The 14,745-nt window shown below is 36.8% G+C and overlaps 1 protein-coding gene across 1 annotated transcript; it reads left to right on the plus strand.

Moving 5' to 3' along the window:
• The first annotated feature begins 320 nt into the window (after positions 1–320).
• On the plus strand, positions 321–14,740 carry LOC306855493 (gelsolin-like). Its single transcript, XM_079394247.1, has 16 exons — positions 321–417; positions 5,063–5,260; positions 5,401–5,555; positions 5,983–6,144; positions 6,434–6,583; positions 6,660–6,749; positions 6,840–6,972; positions 7,069–7,373; positions 7,492–7,625; positions 7,782–7,872; positions 10,144–10,314; positions 10,399–10,573; positions 10,968–11,089; positions 11,202–11,279; positions 12,506–12,566; positions 13,593–14,740. Exons 2-16 carry the CDS (start codon positions 5,068–5,070, stop codon positions 13,760–13,762), a joined length of 2,190 nt encoding a protein of 729 aa, XP_079250373.1. The 5' UTR covers positions 321–417; positions 5,063–5,067; the 3' UTR covers positions 13,763–14,740.
• Positions 14,741–14,745: the final 5 nt, after the last annotated feature.

The following is a 14,745-nucleotide window of genomic DNA, read 5'->3' on the forward strand; positions in this document are numbered from 1 at the left end:
TATTAATTTATTTATTTTGTAGTTTACAAAATGAAGACATTGTTTAGCATTTAAAGAGTATAATAGTACCATGATATTTAACCATTAGTATTCAGTCACTAAAAATGCTCAAAAACACTGACTAGAAAGTAACACACAGACAAGTGTGTAATAAAACATTAGTAACTGTGGTATTTTGGAGGTAGCCTAACTAGGGTTACAATGATAAACAGTCTACACTACGCGTAGTATCCACGTGGCGCAGTAGGTGGCAGTGATTTGCCTTGTCCCGTAGTCAGATGGGAGTGGTTTAAATGCCAGGATCACCCCGCTGCCCTGATGATGATTATTTAAGCAGTCTGTCTGAATCAGAGGGTTGTTGCCCTGCCCAGACACAATATTCTGCATTAACTGTGACTCCGCTATAGACAACTATAGGTAAGTCTTACATCTATTTTACCTTTAAACTACCTCCTCAGCTACAAAGTCTTGACTGCAGCTGAAATGTGACGATTTAATTCACTGCAAACAACGCTGAACAGTTACTTTCCACACAGGCGTCTCTGTGTGCGTAATGTTTCCACTGGAATGACACTTCGACTGGAGAACTCCAACACATCGCCGTTTAAATCGTTTCTGCATATGTAGGCCGCACACTACTGTATATTGCTTTAAACTTCTGTTTTCGTATTGAACGCTGAAACTGCTCATCAAACAAAGCCATATAAGGAGAGGTTCTAAATTCTGGGATGCGCGTGAAATTGTGCGCAGTCTGCAGGACAGCTCTGACCTGCTATCGCGTATGCTTTTAGAAGAATAGGTCCACTATATTGATATTTGGATCGATTTATCATTTGCTTCAACCTGAGCTGAGTGGAAAAAAAATGTTGGTTTCAGCATTAAAGTACTGAAACTAAAGCAAACATATTGGATTACTTTTAGTGTCAATTTGGCGTTGTGCAAAAAGGGCTATGGTCATTATAGGAACATTATAGGAGATTTGAGCTACATGTCATGCGCTGTAATAGTTCCACTTTTGATTACTCATCATCAGACCCTTGTGTGCATTTATCATCTGTTACCATAGAAACACACCCAACTGAGACAAACATTAACTTTGTGGTAAAGATGCTGTAGCTAGAAAGAGGAAGTAGCTCCACATCATCTCAGGAAACACCTTCAGTGTTTGTCAAAAACTGCTGCAACCTTCCAACAGAAGTCATGTTAATGACAGCTATGAAGTTGTGTTTACTCTTATTACCTGACTACAGATGGCACCACACAAATCTGTAGAATACGTATACGCTCTTACAAATAAACGTTCCAAAAAGGGATTTTTTGCAGCAATAGACGAACCTTTGTGGTTGACCATAGAACCTTCAAGTGTGCTCTTCTTAGTGTGAAGAACATTTTAAAGATCTAAAGAACATTTTGTGGAATCGCAGGTTACCATGGATGTTAAATGTTCTTCATGGTAATATAGATTTACACACACATTTGTTTCACTATAGTTGTGAGGATATCTTATAGACTTCCATTGTTTTTCAGTACATCAGGGTAATTATATTTTCTATGGCATAACCCTATCTCCACACCTAAATATAACCATCACAGAAAACACTAGCTTGAAATAAAAACATTAAACATAAAATCAGTTTGTATCATGCAGCCTGTAGCCAGGCATATAACTAGCACAAAGACTGATAACATACTAGCGTTTCTACATGGGTGTTCTAATCCAAACACACCTATACACACACAGACCTAGTGATTACAAGAATAACAGACGACTGTGAGAGTAGTCATACTGCGCCTCCACAGAAAGGAGAAAGGAGTCTTTTTGAGCTTATTGATGCCACAGGTTTTATATACCTCATCATCTCCTGCCATTTCGAAACCCATGTAAATGTCTTCAAGTATATACTTAAGAACAGTCACACATAATGGATTGTATCAAATGATATTTTATTATGTCATATAGCATTACAAAACCAATATTGTCATATGACACTACCATCAGATTCATAACAAATTCACAGAATTTCCTTTGTGCTGCATTGCATGTGTTTGCTTTCTTGAATTTCTCAAGAAAGGTGTTCTGTTAGCTGTTCAACATTAAATTGGTGGAACTATACAAGTATCAGCCACACCAATCCGATAAAAACAGTCCGACACCCTTTATAACTCGAACTTTGAACGCTTGCATGTTCATCTGTATGCAAACTTACAATTCTTGAGAGTCTTGTACTTTAATATGGGGCCTGGCTATAAAACACAGTCAGTGCAGTCACTACACTGACTTAGGCTGTTTTCTCTTTGGGTAAACACAGGGTGCAGTCAGGAGCTTGAACAAGGCTTAGACTTAATGTTGACTCCATGCTAAGGTGTTATCTAAGGGATCTTTGGTGCTTGTAAAAGATGTAGGAAGAAATATCTAGATGGAAAAGCCGAGTCACCCCAGGAGTTCCTCTCATTTAGGCATTTCTCCAGGAAAAAGGAAGATGATTTAGTCAGTTCTTCCAGACTGAGGATTATGTCAAAATACTTGAATTATTTTTATAATACACAGTAGTTAGGTTAAGATAAAGTTGGAAGTAGGCTATATGCTGGTCGTTTAACAGATTCAGGACCACTGCATGTATTCATTTCCACTGCAGATTTATGTCAAATTTTTCAGATGGCCACAGTGTCTGAACTTTTTCAGATTGTATTCGGAATTCCCTAGAACTGTGAGGAAACAAGGGTTTGTCTAGTTTACCACATTTCTGAATTCAGTGACAGTCTTACTGCTTAACTATTGAAGTATGCATTTTAGGTATACAGGCGTATAAATATATTCCCAGTCATACTACATCCACCAAAAAACATAAAAATTAATCCACAAGAAACATCTTTCTCAAGTTTTTAGGTACCAGCCCACTCATAATTCTTCTTTCTGACAGAATCTCTTGTTATCAAAAAAGAACAAAAATGCTGGGCGGGGACTTTGTTTTATCCACCAGTTATTGATTAGATGGAGGCAGATCTGAAGTTCCAGAAGTTCGGATTGTGACATTTTGATAAAAAAAAAAAAATGAAGTCAAGACATGTAAATAAGATTTATTATACATTCACAATAAGATAAACAACATGCATTAAGAAAAATACATAGGGTGAACTTTCATTTCATGGTATTCTTGGTATTCGGACATCCTACTGCTTTTTTATGAAGGCCTATTCAGAGTGTATACAGGCACTTCCCAGAAGCATCTCCCTCCCATTTTGACATGTGAGCAAATGTCACATGACCTAGTCTATTTATAGTCTTCTGTGGGCTACCTCATCAGCTACTGTATATCATACAAGATGTGTTTAGTTCAGAATAGCCTGTTGTAAGCTAAATATTTCATGCATGTCTCAAGAGAGTAACCCTGAGCAGTATATTAGAGACTGAGATCAGTCATTTGTGTGAAACAATGTTCTGTTAATTAGCCTTTCTCTCACACTGATGCTTTGTTTTCAGAAGACATTTCAGAAGTTACAATGTCCCTTTATGTACTTGGGCACATCAAAACATTTGGAGATCAGTTCCAGATCACACGGCATAGACTTTGGTGTATAGGCTGACATGACAACAGCTGAAATAGAGCAAATGGTGGTCTATTGATGTTCATTATAAAGCAGTTGTTTCGTAGCACGTCTATGTCTGGCTTAAAATAGATGCTTAAATTGTGTAGCATGTGTTGCCTGATTGCAGTTTGATCTAATACAGGAAGTGTCCATAAATGCATGGTGACAAGTATCTTATACGGTTCTACTGCAGTGCTTAATTACTGGGTCTGGCACTTTGTCTAGTCTTTCATGAGTGTAGAGAAAAAAATAAGACCTTATCATCACGATATTAAAATATATGGTCGATTTCTAGTGTAATGTGCTTAGAGATGATGAGAAACACTGTGCTTAATGGCTGTGATTATTGCAAATATATCGGTACCATATTGGTTATCGGCTGAATTTTTTAAAATCTCTAATTAGTTGAAATTGGATATTTCTAATCAATATTATAGTTAATATTGTATATTTAATTGTGCACAGTAACTTATTTTAGCCTATTTTTAAATTAGGATTTCCTTTGCCACACTCAAAGTTGATCTTTAAAAGTTAATACCCAATTTATAAACAGTATATATTGTAACTTTAATAAAAATTAAAACTTTTGTAATGTTATAAATGTCTTTACTGTCTTTTATCAAACGTAATTAAAAGTATTAATATTTTTCAAAAATAAAAAAGTAGTTTTTTTGTTTTTTCTTTTGCAAAGAAGCATTCACAGTTTTGTTAATGCATTATAAGGCAGATCATTAAAATGGACCAGTAACATGAAACACCATATCTGGAATTGCATGTCCTCCTCATCCCTCCTTTTTTTAAAATATAGTCATTGGCTTCAATTCCAAACAGTGTTTGGTGTTTCATAATGTTAAGAAATCCTAAACCGCAACTTCTGAGTTAATTGTGATGGATTTTTGTTAAATATTGATCCTTGGTAAACACTGCACCCTTCTTGGATGGATACTTTTTTTCTCTGAGGAATGTCTTGTGGTCAGTAAAAATAATTAAAAAGCTACCGTCTCATTTCTGAATGACTCATGTCTAAAACATCCCAAACATCCCCTTATCCCCACCCCACAAGTGGGCAGTAAGCTCAGCTGACATGGTCACCCTCTCAGAGGCCCTTGCCACATTAAGTGCTGGCGAGCAACTGTATGCTAGGACTAGTGTTTTGAATGATATTGTCAGGCTGAGTGTCCACCATTGGCATTGTCACTCCAACAGCATTAGTCACAGTGCTTCCTTTTTCCTGCATCCAGCCCAATTGTCCATCACCACTAAAATAAACTCCCAGAGACTGGATTTTTTTTTGTAGTCCAGTTCACTGGGTTTATTTTGCTGTGTGCTTGCAATGTGGATTTAAGATCTTTAGGAGTGTGCAAAGACAGGAAATTCAGTAAACAATTTTATAAATCTCACAAATGTTGGTAAAATGCTTTTCACCATTTGCATCAGTTTGAATAAACAATGTGTTTGTGTATTTTTTCTCTAGAAAGCATGGTGTACCACCCTGAGTTTGAGCGAGCAGGCAAGGAATGTGGGCTCCAAGTGTGGAGAATTGAGAAGTTTGATTTGGTGGCAGTTCCTGAGAACCTCTATGGAGGGTTCTACACCGGTGATGCTTACGTGGTCCTCAATACTATCAAGCAACGCTCTGGAAACCTACAGTATGACCTCCACTTCTGGCTAGGTAAGAGGACAATGCTGTGTTAAAGAGATTCTAACATTTATTTTAGTTCTGAAGTAAATGTTTTGCCTAATTTCCAAGACCAGCTAGTTATCAGATGCATCAGCTATATTTCTTATAGATGCTCTTCCCTCAACTGACAGGTGACTACTGCACGCAAGATGAAAGTGGGGCGGCTGCCATTTTCACAGTGCAGATGGATGACTATTTGGGTGGAAAGCCCATTCAGTACCGTGAAGTTCAAGGCTATGAGTCCAAAGCATTTCTGGGATATTTTAAGAAAGGGTTGCAGTACATGGTGAGTGGCCCAATTGTCAACAGGACAAATAGAAAGTGACAAAAAAGTGACTAATCCAAATAAGGATGTCCAAGATGAAACAAATTTTTCATTGACTGCATGAATTACATTTATAATGTTATATAAAGGTCTTGATGTTTTTCCACTAAATGTTACTATTAAAAATGTTGGAATGGAATTGTAATATTGCCAGACATGAAACTTCAGTGACTGTTGGTTTGATTTTCTTTTGCTTTTATTGTTTTGTTGTTGTATTTTGTGCGTGTGTATTTTTTTTTTATTTCGGTTTTGTTTTGATTTATTTTTTTTGTTTGATTTTCTTTTGCTGTTATTGTTTTGGTTTGGTTTTCTTTAGCTTTTATTCTTTTGTTGTTTTTTGTGTTTGTGTGTGTGTTTCGTTTCATTTCCGTCTTGTTTTGTTTTCCAGAAAGGTGGAGTTGCATCTGGATTCAAGCATGTGGTCACCAATGAAGTTATAGTGCAACGTGTGCTACAGGTCAAAGGTCGGCGTGTTGTCAGAGCAACAGAAGTGCCTGTCAGTTGGGAGAGCTTTAACCAGGGAGACTGTTTCATCCTGGACTTGGGCAACGTGAGTATCATGTGAAGAGAGTGAGGGGTATTGACATTGTAAAAAAAAAACGTAAAAATAACCCTGTTTGTCAGTACAAATAGCCTCATGGTTAGTGCGCCAACATACAGCGCAACTGTGCTCATGGTGACCTGAGTTCGTTTCCTGTTTCAAGGTCTTTTGCCGACCTCCTCCTCCCAATGCTTTCCTGTCAGCTCTCTACTGTCCTGTCCCAATAAAGGCAAAAAACGCCCATAAATATGACTTTAAAAAAAAATAACAACCCTGTTTTCTCTGTGTATTTTTACAGGAAATCTACCAGTGGTGTGGTTCAAAGAGTAACCGCTTTGAAAAGCTAAAAGCTACTCAACTTGCGAAGGGCATTCGTGACAATGAACGCAGTGGACGGTCTCGTGTGTATGTGTGTGATGAAGGGGTGGAACGCGAGAAAATGTTGGAGGTAAGAAAGACAGAAAGCTTCAACTTCAAAATTGACAAGTGATTCACTAAATGCATGATCCAATTATTTCTGGCAGGTTCTTGGAGAAAAACCAGACCTGCCTGAAGGAGTGTCTGATGATATCAAGGCTGATGCCTCCAACAGGAAGATGGCCAAACTCTATAAGGTAGCCACCGGATTTAAACCATGTAAATATGTAAATAGCCATTGTAGACCATAAGTACATTAAATTTCTTGACGTTTTCCTGTACTTTAGGTGTCTGATGCCAGTGGAGACATGACGATTGCTCTGGTGGCCGCTGAGAACCCTTTCTCCCAAAGTGCACTGGAATCAAGCGACTGTTTCATCTTGGATCACGGCTCAGATGGCAAAATCTTTGTTTGGAAAGGTAATTGGTATTATTGACCGACAAAACAAAAGGAGACTTTTTATAAAAAAAATTATTCAGAGTTCTTTTTTTGACACACCAATGTTTGTTTTATAGGAAAAGATGCCAATGTGGAAGAGAGAAAGGCTGCCATGAAGGCAGCAGATGAATTCATTAAGAAAATGGGTTACCCAAAACACACACAGGTTCAGATTCTCCCGGAGATGGGCGAGACGCCTCTATTCAAACAATTCTTCAAAAACTGGCGTGATGTGGATCAGACGGAAGGTCTGGGCGTGGCTTACATCTCAAACAGCATTGCTAAGATCGAGAAGGTGCCATTCGATGCTTCGACTCTGCATGATTCACCAGCCATGGCCGCCCAACATGGAATGATTGATGATGGCAACGGAGAGAAACAGGTCAGTGAGTGAGCACACATTGCATGTAACCTGGCCTGAGGTCACACAATATGTTGTATACAAATACAATGATGGTACTGTAATGATATTTTTATTTTTATGTCACCTGATACTTTAGATCTGGCGTATTGAAGGATCAGACAAGGCTCCAGTTGAACCTTCTACTTATGGCCAGTTCTATGGAGGAGACAGTTACATTATCCTGTACAATTACCGCCATGGAGGCAGACAGGGTCACATCATCTACATCTGGTATGACTTGATCTCACACAGTTGATCTAAAGCTTCATCTGACATAATCCCAGGAGGACATGCTATCTGTTTTCTTATAACAAGATAAGAATGTTTCTTATAACATTTCAGTAAGCTGTCTTATGATGTCTGACTTGCTTATGATGTCTGTTACAGGCAGGGTAAGGACTCCTCTCAAGATGAGATTGGAGCATCTGCCATTTTGGCTGCCCAGCTGGACGATGAGCTTGGAGGTGGACCTGTGCAGGTAATGCCAATGAATAAATCTCAATGGATCACTTGATCACAATCATATCCATATGTGTAATGCTGAATTTATCATTAGGGGCTCCTCCACCAAAAGTGTAACTGTGATTTTTTTTTTTTTTCAAGTCAACATGGAACAACATTCACAACCCATTTTACAACTGTGATGCTGCAGCATATTTGTGATGAAATGGTATTCAGTGAAAAAATGTAGCACAGGACTTCATTAGATAGCTTTGCTGTCACCTAATGCTCACTTAAATTTAATCTCTAAAAACACTAATAATTTAATAATGCTGTAAAATCTATTAACGCCTAAATTCACTTGTAACATTCATAATTGCTGGTTTTATATTTAATTTATTTTATTTTATTTTGTATTTAGTTATTTTTTGTTTAGACAATACAGTATAGAATTTTTATATTGTCAATTTATTGGTTATTTGACGTAACATGAAACTTGTAATAAGTTTACTGGCATCGGCCAGAACTGTAAAGTTTCCATGAAACCAAAATTGACAATTTATCAATTTATTCATGCACAAAATTCATGTGCATTACAATTTTGATGAAAGATTAGAAAAATAAACTTTCTTTGTTGTTGTTGATGTTAAATGAATTAGGGTTGATTATGATTTCATGTTGACTAAGTTCAAGCTTCCTGAAGCTCATGGTTCCTACTGTATCCTTTCATAGCTTAGCTACATTTTGTCATTATTGCTGGTTGCACTAGCCTTCCTGGATTTTTTTTTTTTTGTTAACCAACTTCCACCTCTATGTCTTTGCTTCCTGTCCTTTATTCATAATCTACATCCTGCTGTAGATGGCTGGTGCTCCCCTCACCACTCAGGTATCCATTTCTCAGGATTGCATGTCCTTGTACAGAGCCTGAATGTTTTTCCACCACATTTATACAAATTAAAATGATCTTACACCACATTACATTAACAACAGATACACATCTGAAAGGAAATTTCTCTGCTTTTTGAAAATTCCTACTCATGTTCCCCTAATGCTTTTTCATTTTCCACAGTGTAGCAGCATAATGTCCATTATCTAACTGAATTTGTACAAGGTTTCTAAAAGAAACAAGGCTTCAGCAGAGGGTTTTTAAAATCATGACTTCATTGGTGTCCGCATAATCGGTATGCATGTGTAAAAAGATAAGTATGCTTTTTGTAAGGCTCTGTACACTGACATGTATTATCGCTCTATACGCCTCCATTAGTGTACTTGTGTCCTTGTGTCTTCATTTTGTGCACAAATAACTAACTGTCTTCCACATTTACAGATTACTTTTGGGAATGAGCATGTTAACAGAAATGCTCCATCATGACTTTACAATTTTTTTAATTGATTCGTAGTGTGATTTTCCTGTCTGGTTTTATGCATGCTGCCATGCACATTCAACTGGTACACAAAAACACATTCAGCATGTTAAAATAGATGATGTGTAAAATGCAGTAAGCAACATCCAAAAAAATCACCTCTGTTTTGGTCAATTATACACAATCAGTCAGAAGTTTGGGGTCAATAAGATATTTTTTTAATACTTTTGTTCAGCAAGAATGCATTAAATTGATCAAAAGTGACAGTAAAGACATTATAATATGTTTCAAATAAATGTTTTCCTCTGAATTTTCTATTCATCCAATAAAAAATATATATAAAGGTTTCCACAAAAGTATTAAATGACACACCCAGCATTAAACCCAGTTATGATTGCTGAAAATTCAGCTTTGGAATTAATTATATTTTAAAATGTATAAAAAACAGTTGTTTTAAGTTGTAATATTTTTCATAACATTTCTGTATTTGCTGCATTTTTATTCAAATAATGCAGCCTTGGTGAGCATAAAATATTTATTTTACCCTAAACTTTTGCACAGTAGTGTATATCTTTACTAAAGCATTGTATACTGTAGGGAAAAACAGAAGTTTAATGGAAGCATAAAGAACAAATATTAACATTGCAATAAATGCAATGTATAGTATAATTCAGCATAGAACAACAGGGGAAGACCAAATGTACAGCCCACTGTCATCATTCTGACCACAAAGGATGCTGGGAATGTTGGCTTTAGCTCTACATTCCAAACTGTAAGCTCCACACTGCCACCCTGTGGAATTAAATGCATCCTCAACCAAAGACTTTTGAACAGTGTATTTTGTCTTTTATACTGTATATCAGAATTCCAGCATTTTAATAGTTTTGCGAAGGCAGGGCTTCCTGTTGTCTCTGTTTAATGCATACTTGCTGTGTATTTTTCAGGTGCGGGTGGTTCAGGGTAAGGAACCTGCTCACCTCATGAGTCTTTTCGGAGGGCAGCCCATGGTGGTGCACAAGGGTGGGACCTCCAGGGAAGGCGGTCAGACTGTGCCAGCCGAGACTCGGCTGCTCCAAGTGCGCTCAAACTCTGCAGGGTGCACACGAGCGGTGGAGGTCAGCATCTAATATTTACTATTTGTGTGAGCTTTTAAATATTCTCTCACAATAATTGCTGATCTTAACCGTTGATGTATCTAGGTTGATGCTGTGTCCTCCAATCTGAATTCCAATGATGCCTTCGTCCTGGTGACCCCAGCTACGTCGTTCATATGGGTGGGACGAGGAGCCAGTGATACGGAGAAACGTGGGGCACAGCAGCTCTGTGATATCCTTGGGGTGTCTGGCTCCGAGCTGGGTGAAGGAGGAGAGGATGGTGAGAACTCATTTGAAATTGTCAAAGTAATATTTCACCCAGAAAAGAAAACCTGAGATTTCAAAGTTTAAAAAATCCAGAAAAGATCTTAGAAACATCATAATAGTGGTCCATATGGCTTATGTGACAGAATTTTAATTTTTGGGTGAACTACTCCTTTTAAGATGAATAAAACTAAAGAAATTAAAGTATGTAACTTTTTAAAAATGTAATTATTTCATTTACATTTTTACAATTTATTCACATTTCATTCACGTGTGACCATTTTTTATTACTATATATATTATAACCATTAATGATTTGGCTAGGAATGTTTTTATAAAAAAAAAAAAAAAAAAAAAAAAAAGCTCATAAATAAGCTCATGTAAATGTAAATGCATGCATTGCAATGCAGTTAGTTTCTGGGACGCTCTTGGAGGAAAGGCTGATTACCGCACGTCGTCCAGGCTAAAGGACAAGATGAATGCCCACCCGCCACGACTGTTCGCCTGCTCAAACAAAAGTGGACGTTTTATTGTGAGTATCACGCCCAGAATTATAATTTTTTTTTGCCTGCCCTAATTCAAGTAGATTGTCAGTGAAGTATAACAAAGAGCCATTCATTATGGATGCATTGATATCCATACAGATTGAAGAAGTTCCTGGAGAGATGACTCAAGAAGACCTGGCTACAGATGATGTCATGATCCTGGACACCTGGGATCAGGTAAACTGACTACTTTAAAAGGATTGTTCTACTTTACATACAGTACCAAGGATATCTCATATATAAAGGGAGTGCTACATATTCTCATTCATATCAAGCATGTGACCAGGAAACAGTTTTATATTCGGCCAAACCTCTGGATTCAATACAATTTCCAAATAGATGGTTAATCATTACATTTCAGTTCAGTCATGCTTGGGTAACACTTTATTTTAAGGTGTCCACAATATAGAGTAATTACCTTGTTAAGTACTTAGTAGTAGCCGTTGTACTTACATGAAACAAAATGTACTTACCGTGTAACTAAGTTTTGGAACAGCGTGTACTTACAGTTTGTAATTATGTAGATGTAATAGGCAGCTACTGTTACACATATGTAACAGACCGAGTCTGTTACACAGCTACTTGTGTAACCAAAAGATTGTTACATGTGTGTTGCAGACTTTATACAACGTAATTATAAATGTAAGTACACAGACATAAGCTACTTAAAATAAAGTGTATCAAGATTGTACTTAAGTGTAGTTCATGTGTGTTTATACTGTACACCAGGGATCCTCAAATCTGGCCCACACCTGCAGAGTTTAGCTCTAACCCTAATCAAACACACCTGAGCATGCTAATCAGAGTTTTCAAGATCATTAGAAAATCACAGGTAGGTGAGTTTGATCAGGGTTGGAGCTAAACTCTGCAGCAGACTGGCTGTCCAGGGAAAGATTTGAGGAACCCTGCTGTACACCTTATCCAGCTGCACCTTAGTTTGATTTAACCCACCAGTATACAGCTAAAATACATGTAATACATTTCCGATTACATTAAAATGACAGAATATTATAGCAGGTATAAGCTACTTAAAATAAAGTGTATCAGGATTGTACTTAAGTGTACAAGTAGCTGTGTAACAGACTGCGCCTGTTACATATGTGTAACAGTAGCTGCCTATTACATCTACATAATTACAAACTGTTATTACAAGCTATTCCATAAATCAGTTACATGGTAAGTACATTTTGTTTCATTTAAGTACAACGGCTACTACTAAGTACTTAATTAGGTAATTACCCGGTATTATGACACCTTAAAATAAAGTGTTACCCATACTTGTCTTTTATGAATGATAAGCATCATAGAATGACTCTTTTAATAATGTAGTGACATGCAACTGACGTTTAATGAATTAATGACGCATCACAGGGAAATTAAATGAATTTTGATGTGCTTTGCAGGTGTTTGTTTGGATTGGTAATGAAGCTCATGACGAGGAGAAGACTGAAGCGATGACTTCAGGTAAGACTCCTTGAAATTCTTTAAACTTAGTCATAATTGCACTACATGAAGTATAAAAAATAAATAAATAGCATATTACTGTAACGATTAGTCCACTGGAGGCGAGCATAATGAGAACCCAAGTGCATTTTTATTTACAAAAGTAAACCATAATATATAACATAATCCATAATATATAACATATTCCAAATAGAGACTTGACTTGAACAGACATGGTTTGAACAGAATTGACTTGAACAGATTTGACTTGGCATAAAACAAACTAGACTCACCAACAGCAGGTTACATCAATACACGACAAGGAACAAAAGACAACGACATGGTTACTTATAGCAAACAAGACTGGACACATGACAAGAACCAACCAATCAGAACATGACACAAAGAACAAGGGAACCAATAACATGAAAGACATGAAGGCAAGGGAATCATGGAACAAACAGCATAAAACTAAATACAAAATAAAAGACATGAAAACATGAACATGACAAATCCCTAAACAGGCATGACAATTACCATACTACTTCTGCTACACTAGTATTTATAGTGTGCTCAGTATGTAAATATTTGTTCTTTATGTAGAATACTCAAATGACATACTACGTTCCTCATGTGATGTATACAACAGACAATTGCAGGGAATACTGTATCCCACAATGCAACTCTTGTTTATCCAAGTGATTTAATTTTTATAAAAACTGACAATAAAACTGCAATATTTATAATGGATGAATTTATTCATTCAAAATTATTCTTATAACAATATAGATGTCTTTACTGTCGCTTGTATTCAGGAAGGACCTATTCAGTTTATCAAAATTATTTATTTTATTGACTCAAACTTTTGAATACTGTATGACAAATTTATTCAGTTAATATTGTCTTTGGTCGATGCTACAGTCCAGTAGGTGGCGATAATGTGTATAAGATAGAAAGTAAGATAGAAACATGATATTTTGAAATCACAAAACACTTTATAATGTGTCCTTTTATGAATCCCGTATTAAACTTGTTCTCTTTCTCAAGCTACCCGATACATTGAGACGGATCCAGCCAACCGTGACCCGCGCACACCCATCGTGAAGATCAAACAGGGCTTTGAGCCACCCACTTTCACAGGCTGGTTCCTGGGCTGGGACCATGACTACTGGAGCACTGACCCCCTGGTGCGGGCCATGGCGGAGCTGGAGATCTGAACTTTGAGCTGTCACCCCTGACCTTTAAACCCCACTGCCTTACTGCAAGTTGATCAAAGTTGCCCTTAGATACATATATGATGCCAATTTGATGCTTATCAGGGTTTAATCATGGATTCAAAAAACCAAAGCTGTTCCTGGGTCAGTATCAAAAGGCAATTTTTTAAAAGAGCACTTTACGACCCTGTGTTTCAGTCACCAAACATAAGGCAAATGTATTAATTCTTTAGCTCGTTACTTCTGTATTTAAGTGTTTTACTAGCAATTCTACTTGTGTTTTGAATTTATATTTTTAAGAGAAAAATTCAACAGTGTTTATAATGCCACCAAAATACTGACCTAATGGTTGCCTAGATATGAGGCGTTTCCACCTTGTCGCTCTTCCATCTGACACTCAGGAGCTCATTGCTTGGCTGTGTACAGAATAGCATACTAGCATACTACTCATACTATTCTGTAAGTGTATTATAGTGTGTGTACAGTATGCACATTTTTAAATGCAAGAAATACCCTTGTAACTTATTGAATTTGCCAAAATGTGCAGTATATGACAAAGCATGCTGTTAAACCTTGTATACCACAATGTTCTACAATTGTTGTTAACTAAAACTAAATTGCTGTAAATGAAACAATTCAAAATAAAGCTCAAATAAAATAAAAAAATTCAAATTGGCCTAAGAACTTGAACTAAATAAAAAAAAAAATGAAATGTTGCTTTGGTTAAAATTACTGGACATAACTACTGCAGATCATTTCTAGGGGGTGGTTTAATTGTTAACATATGGGTCAATTAACTGCCTGAAGATCAGATAAAATGGTATACCTCATAGTGCAGAGATTGGCTGCCTTTGATATTTGCTAAAGACTCGCAGAGCAACTTATTCCAGATACTCCTGCTTTCGCAAATCTTTCTCTACCTGAAATAAAAAATCATGATTTCTCAGTTTTACTACTTATACAATAAAGAACCACAACCCCAAAAT

This window comes from Barbus barbus (genome assembly GCF_936440315.1).
Source record: "Barbus barbus genome assembly, chromosome: 36".
NCBI classification, from domain to species: domain Eukaryota; kingdom Metazoa; phylum Chordata; class Actinopteri; order Cypriniformes; family Cyprinidae; genus Barbus; species Barbus barbus.

Excerpts from the sequence above, each read along its gene's own strand:
- LOC306855493 (XM_079394247.1), top strand. The coding sequence starts at position 5,068 with ATGGTGTACCACCCTGAGTTTGAGCGAGCAGGCAAGGAATGTGGGCTC. Across the intron at positions 5,261-5,400 it reads TGACCTCCACTTCTGGCTAG|GTGACTACTGCACGCAAGAT; the intron begins GTAAGAGGACAA and ends CTCAACTGACAG. Across the intron at positions 6,145-6,433 it reads TCATCCTGGACTTGGGCAAC|GAAATCTACCAGTGGTGTGG; the intron begins GTGAGTATCATG and ends GTATTTTTACAG.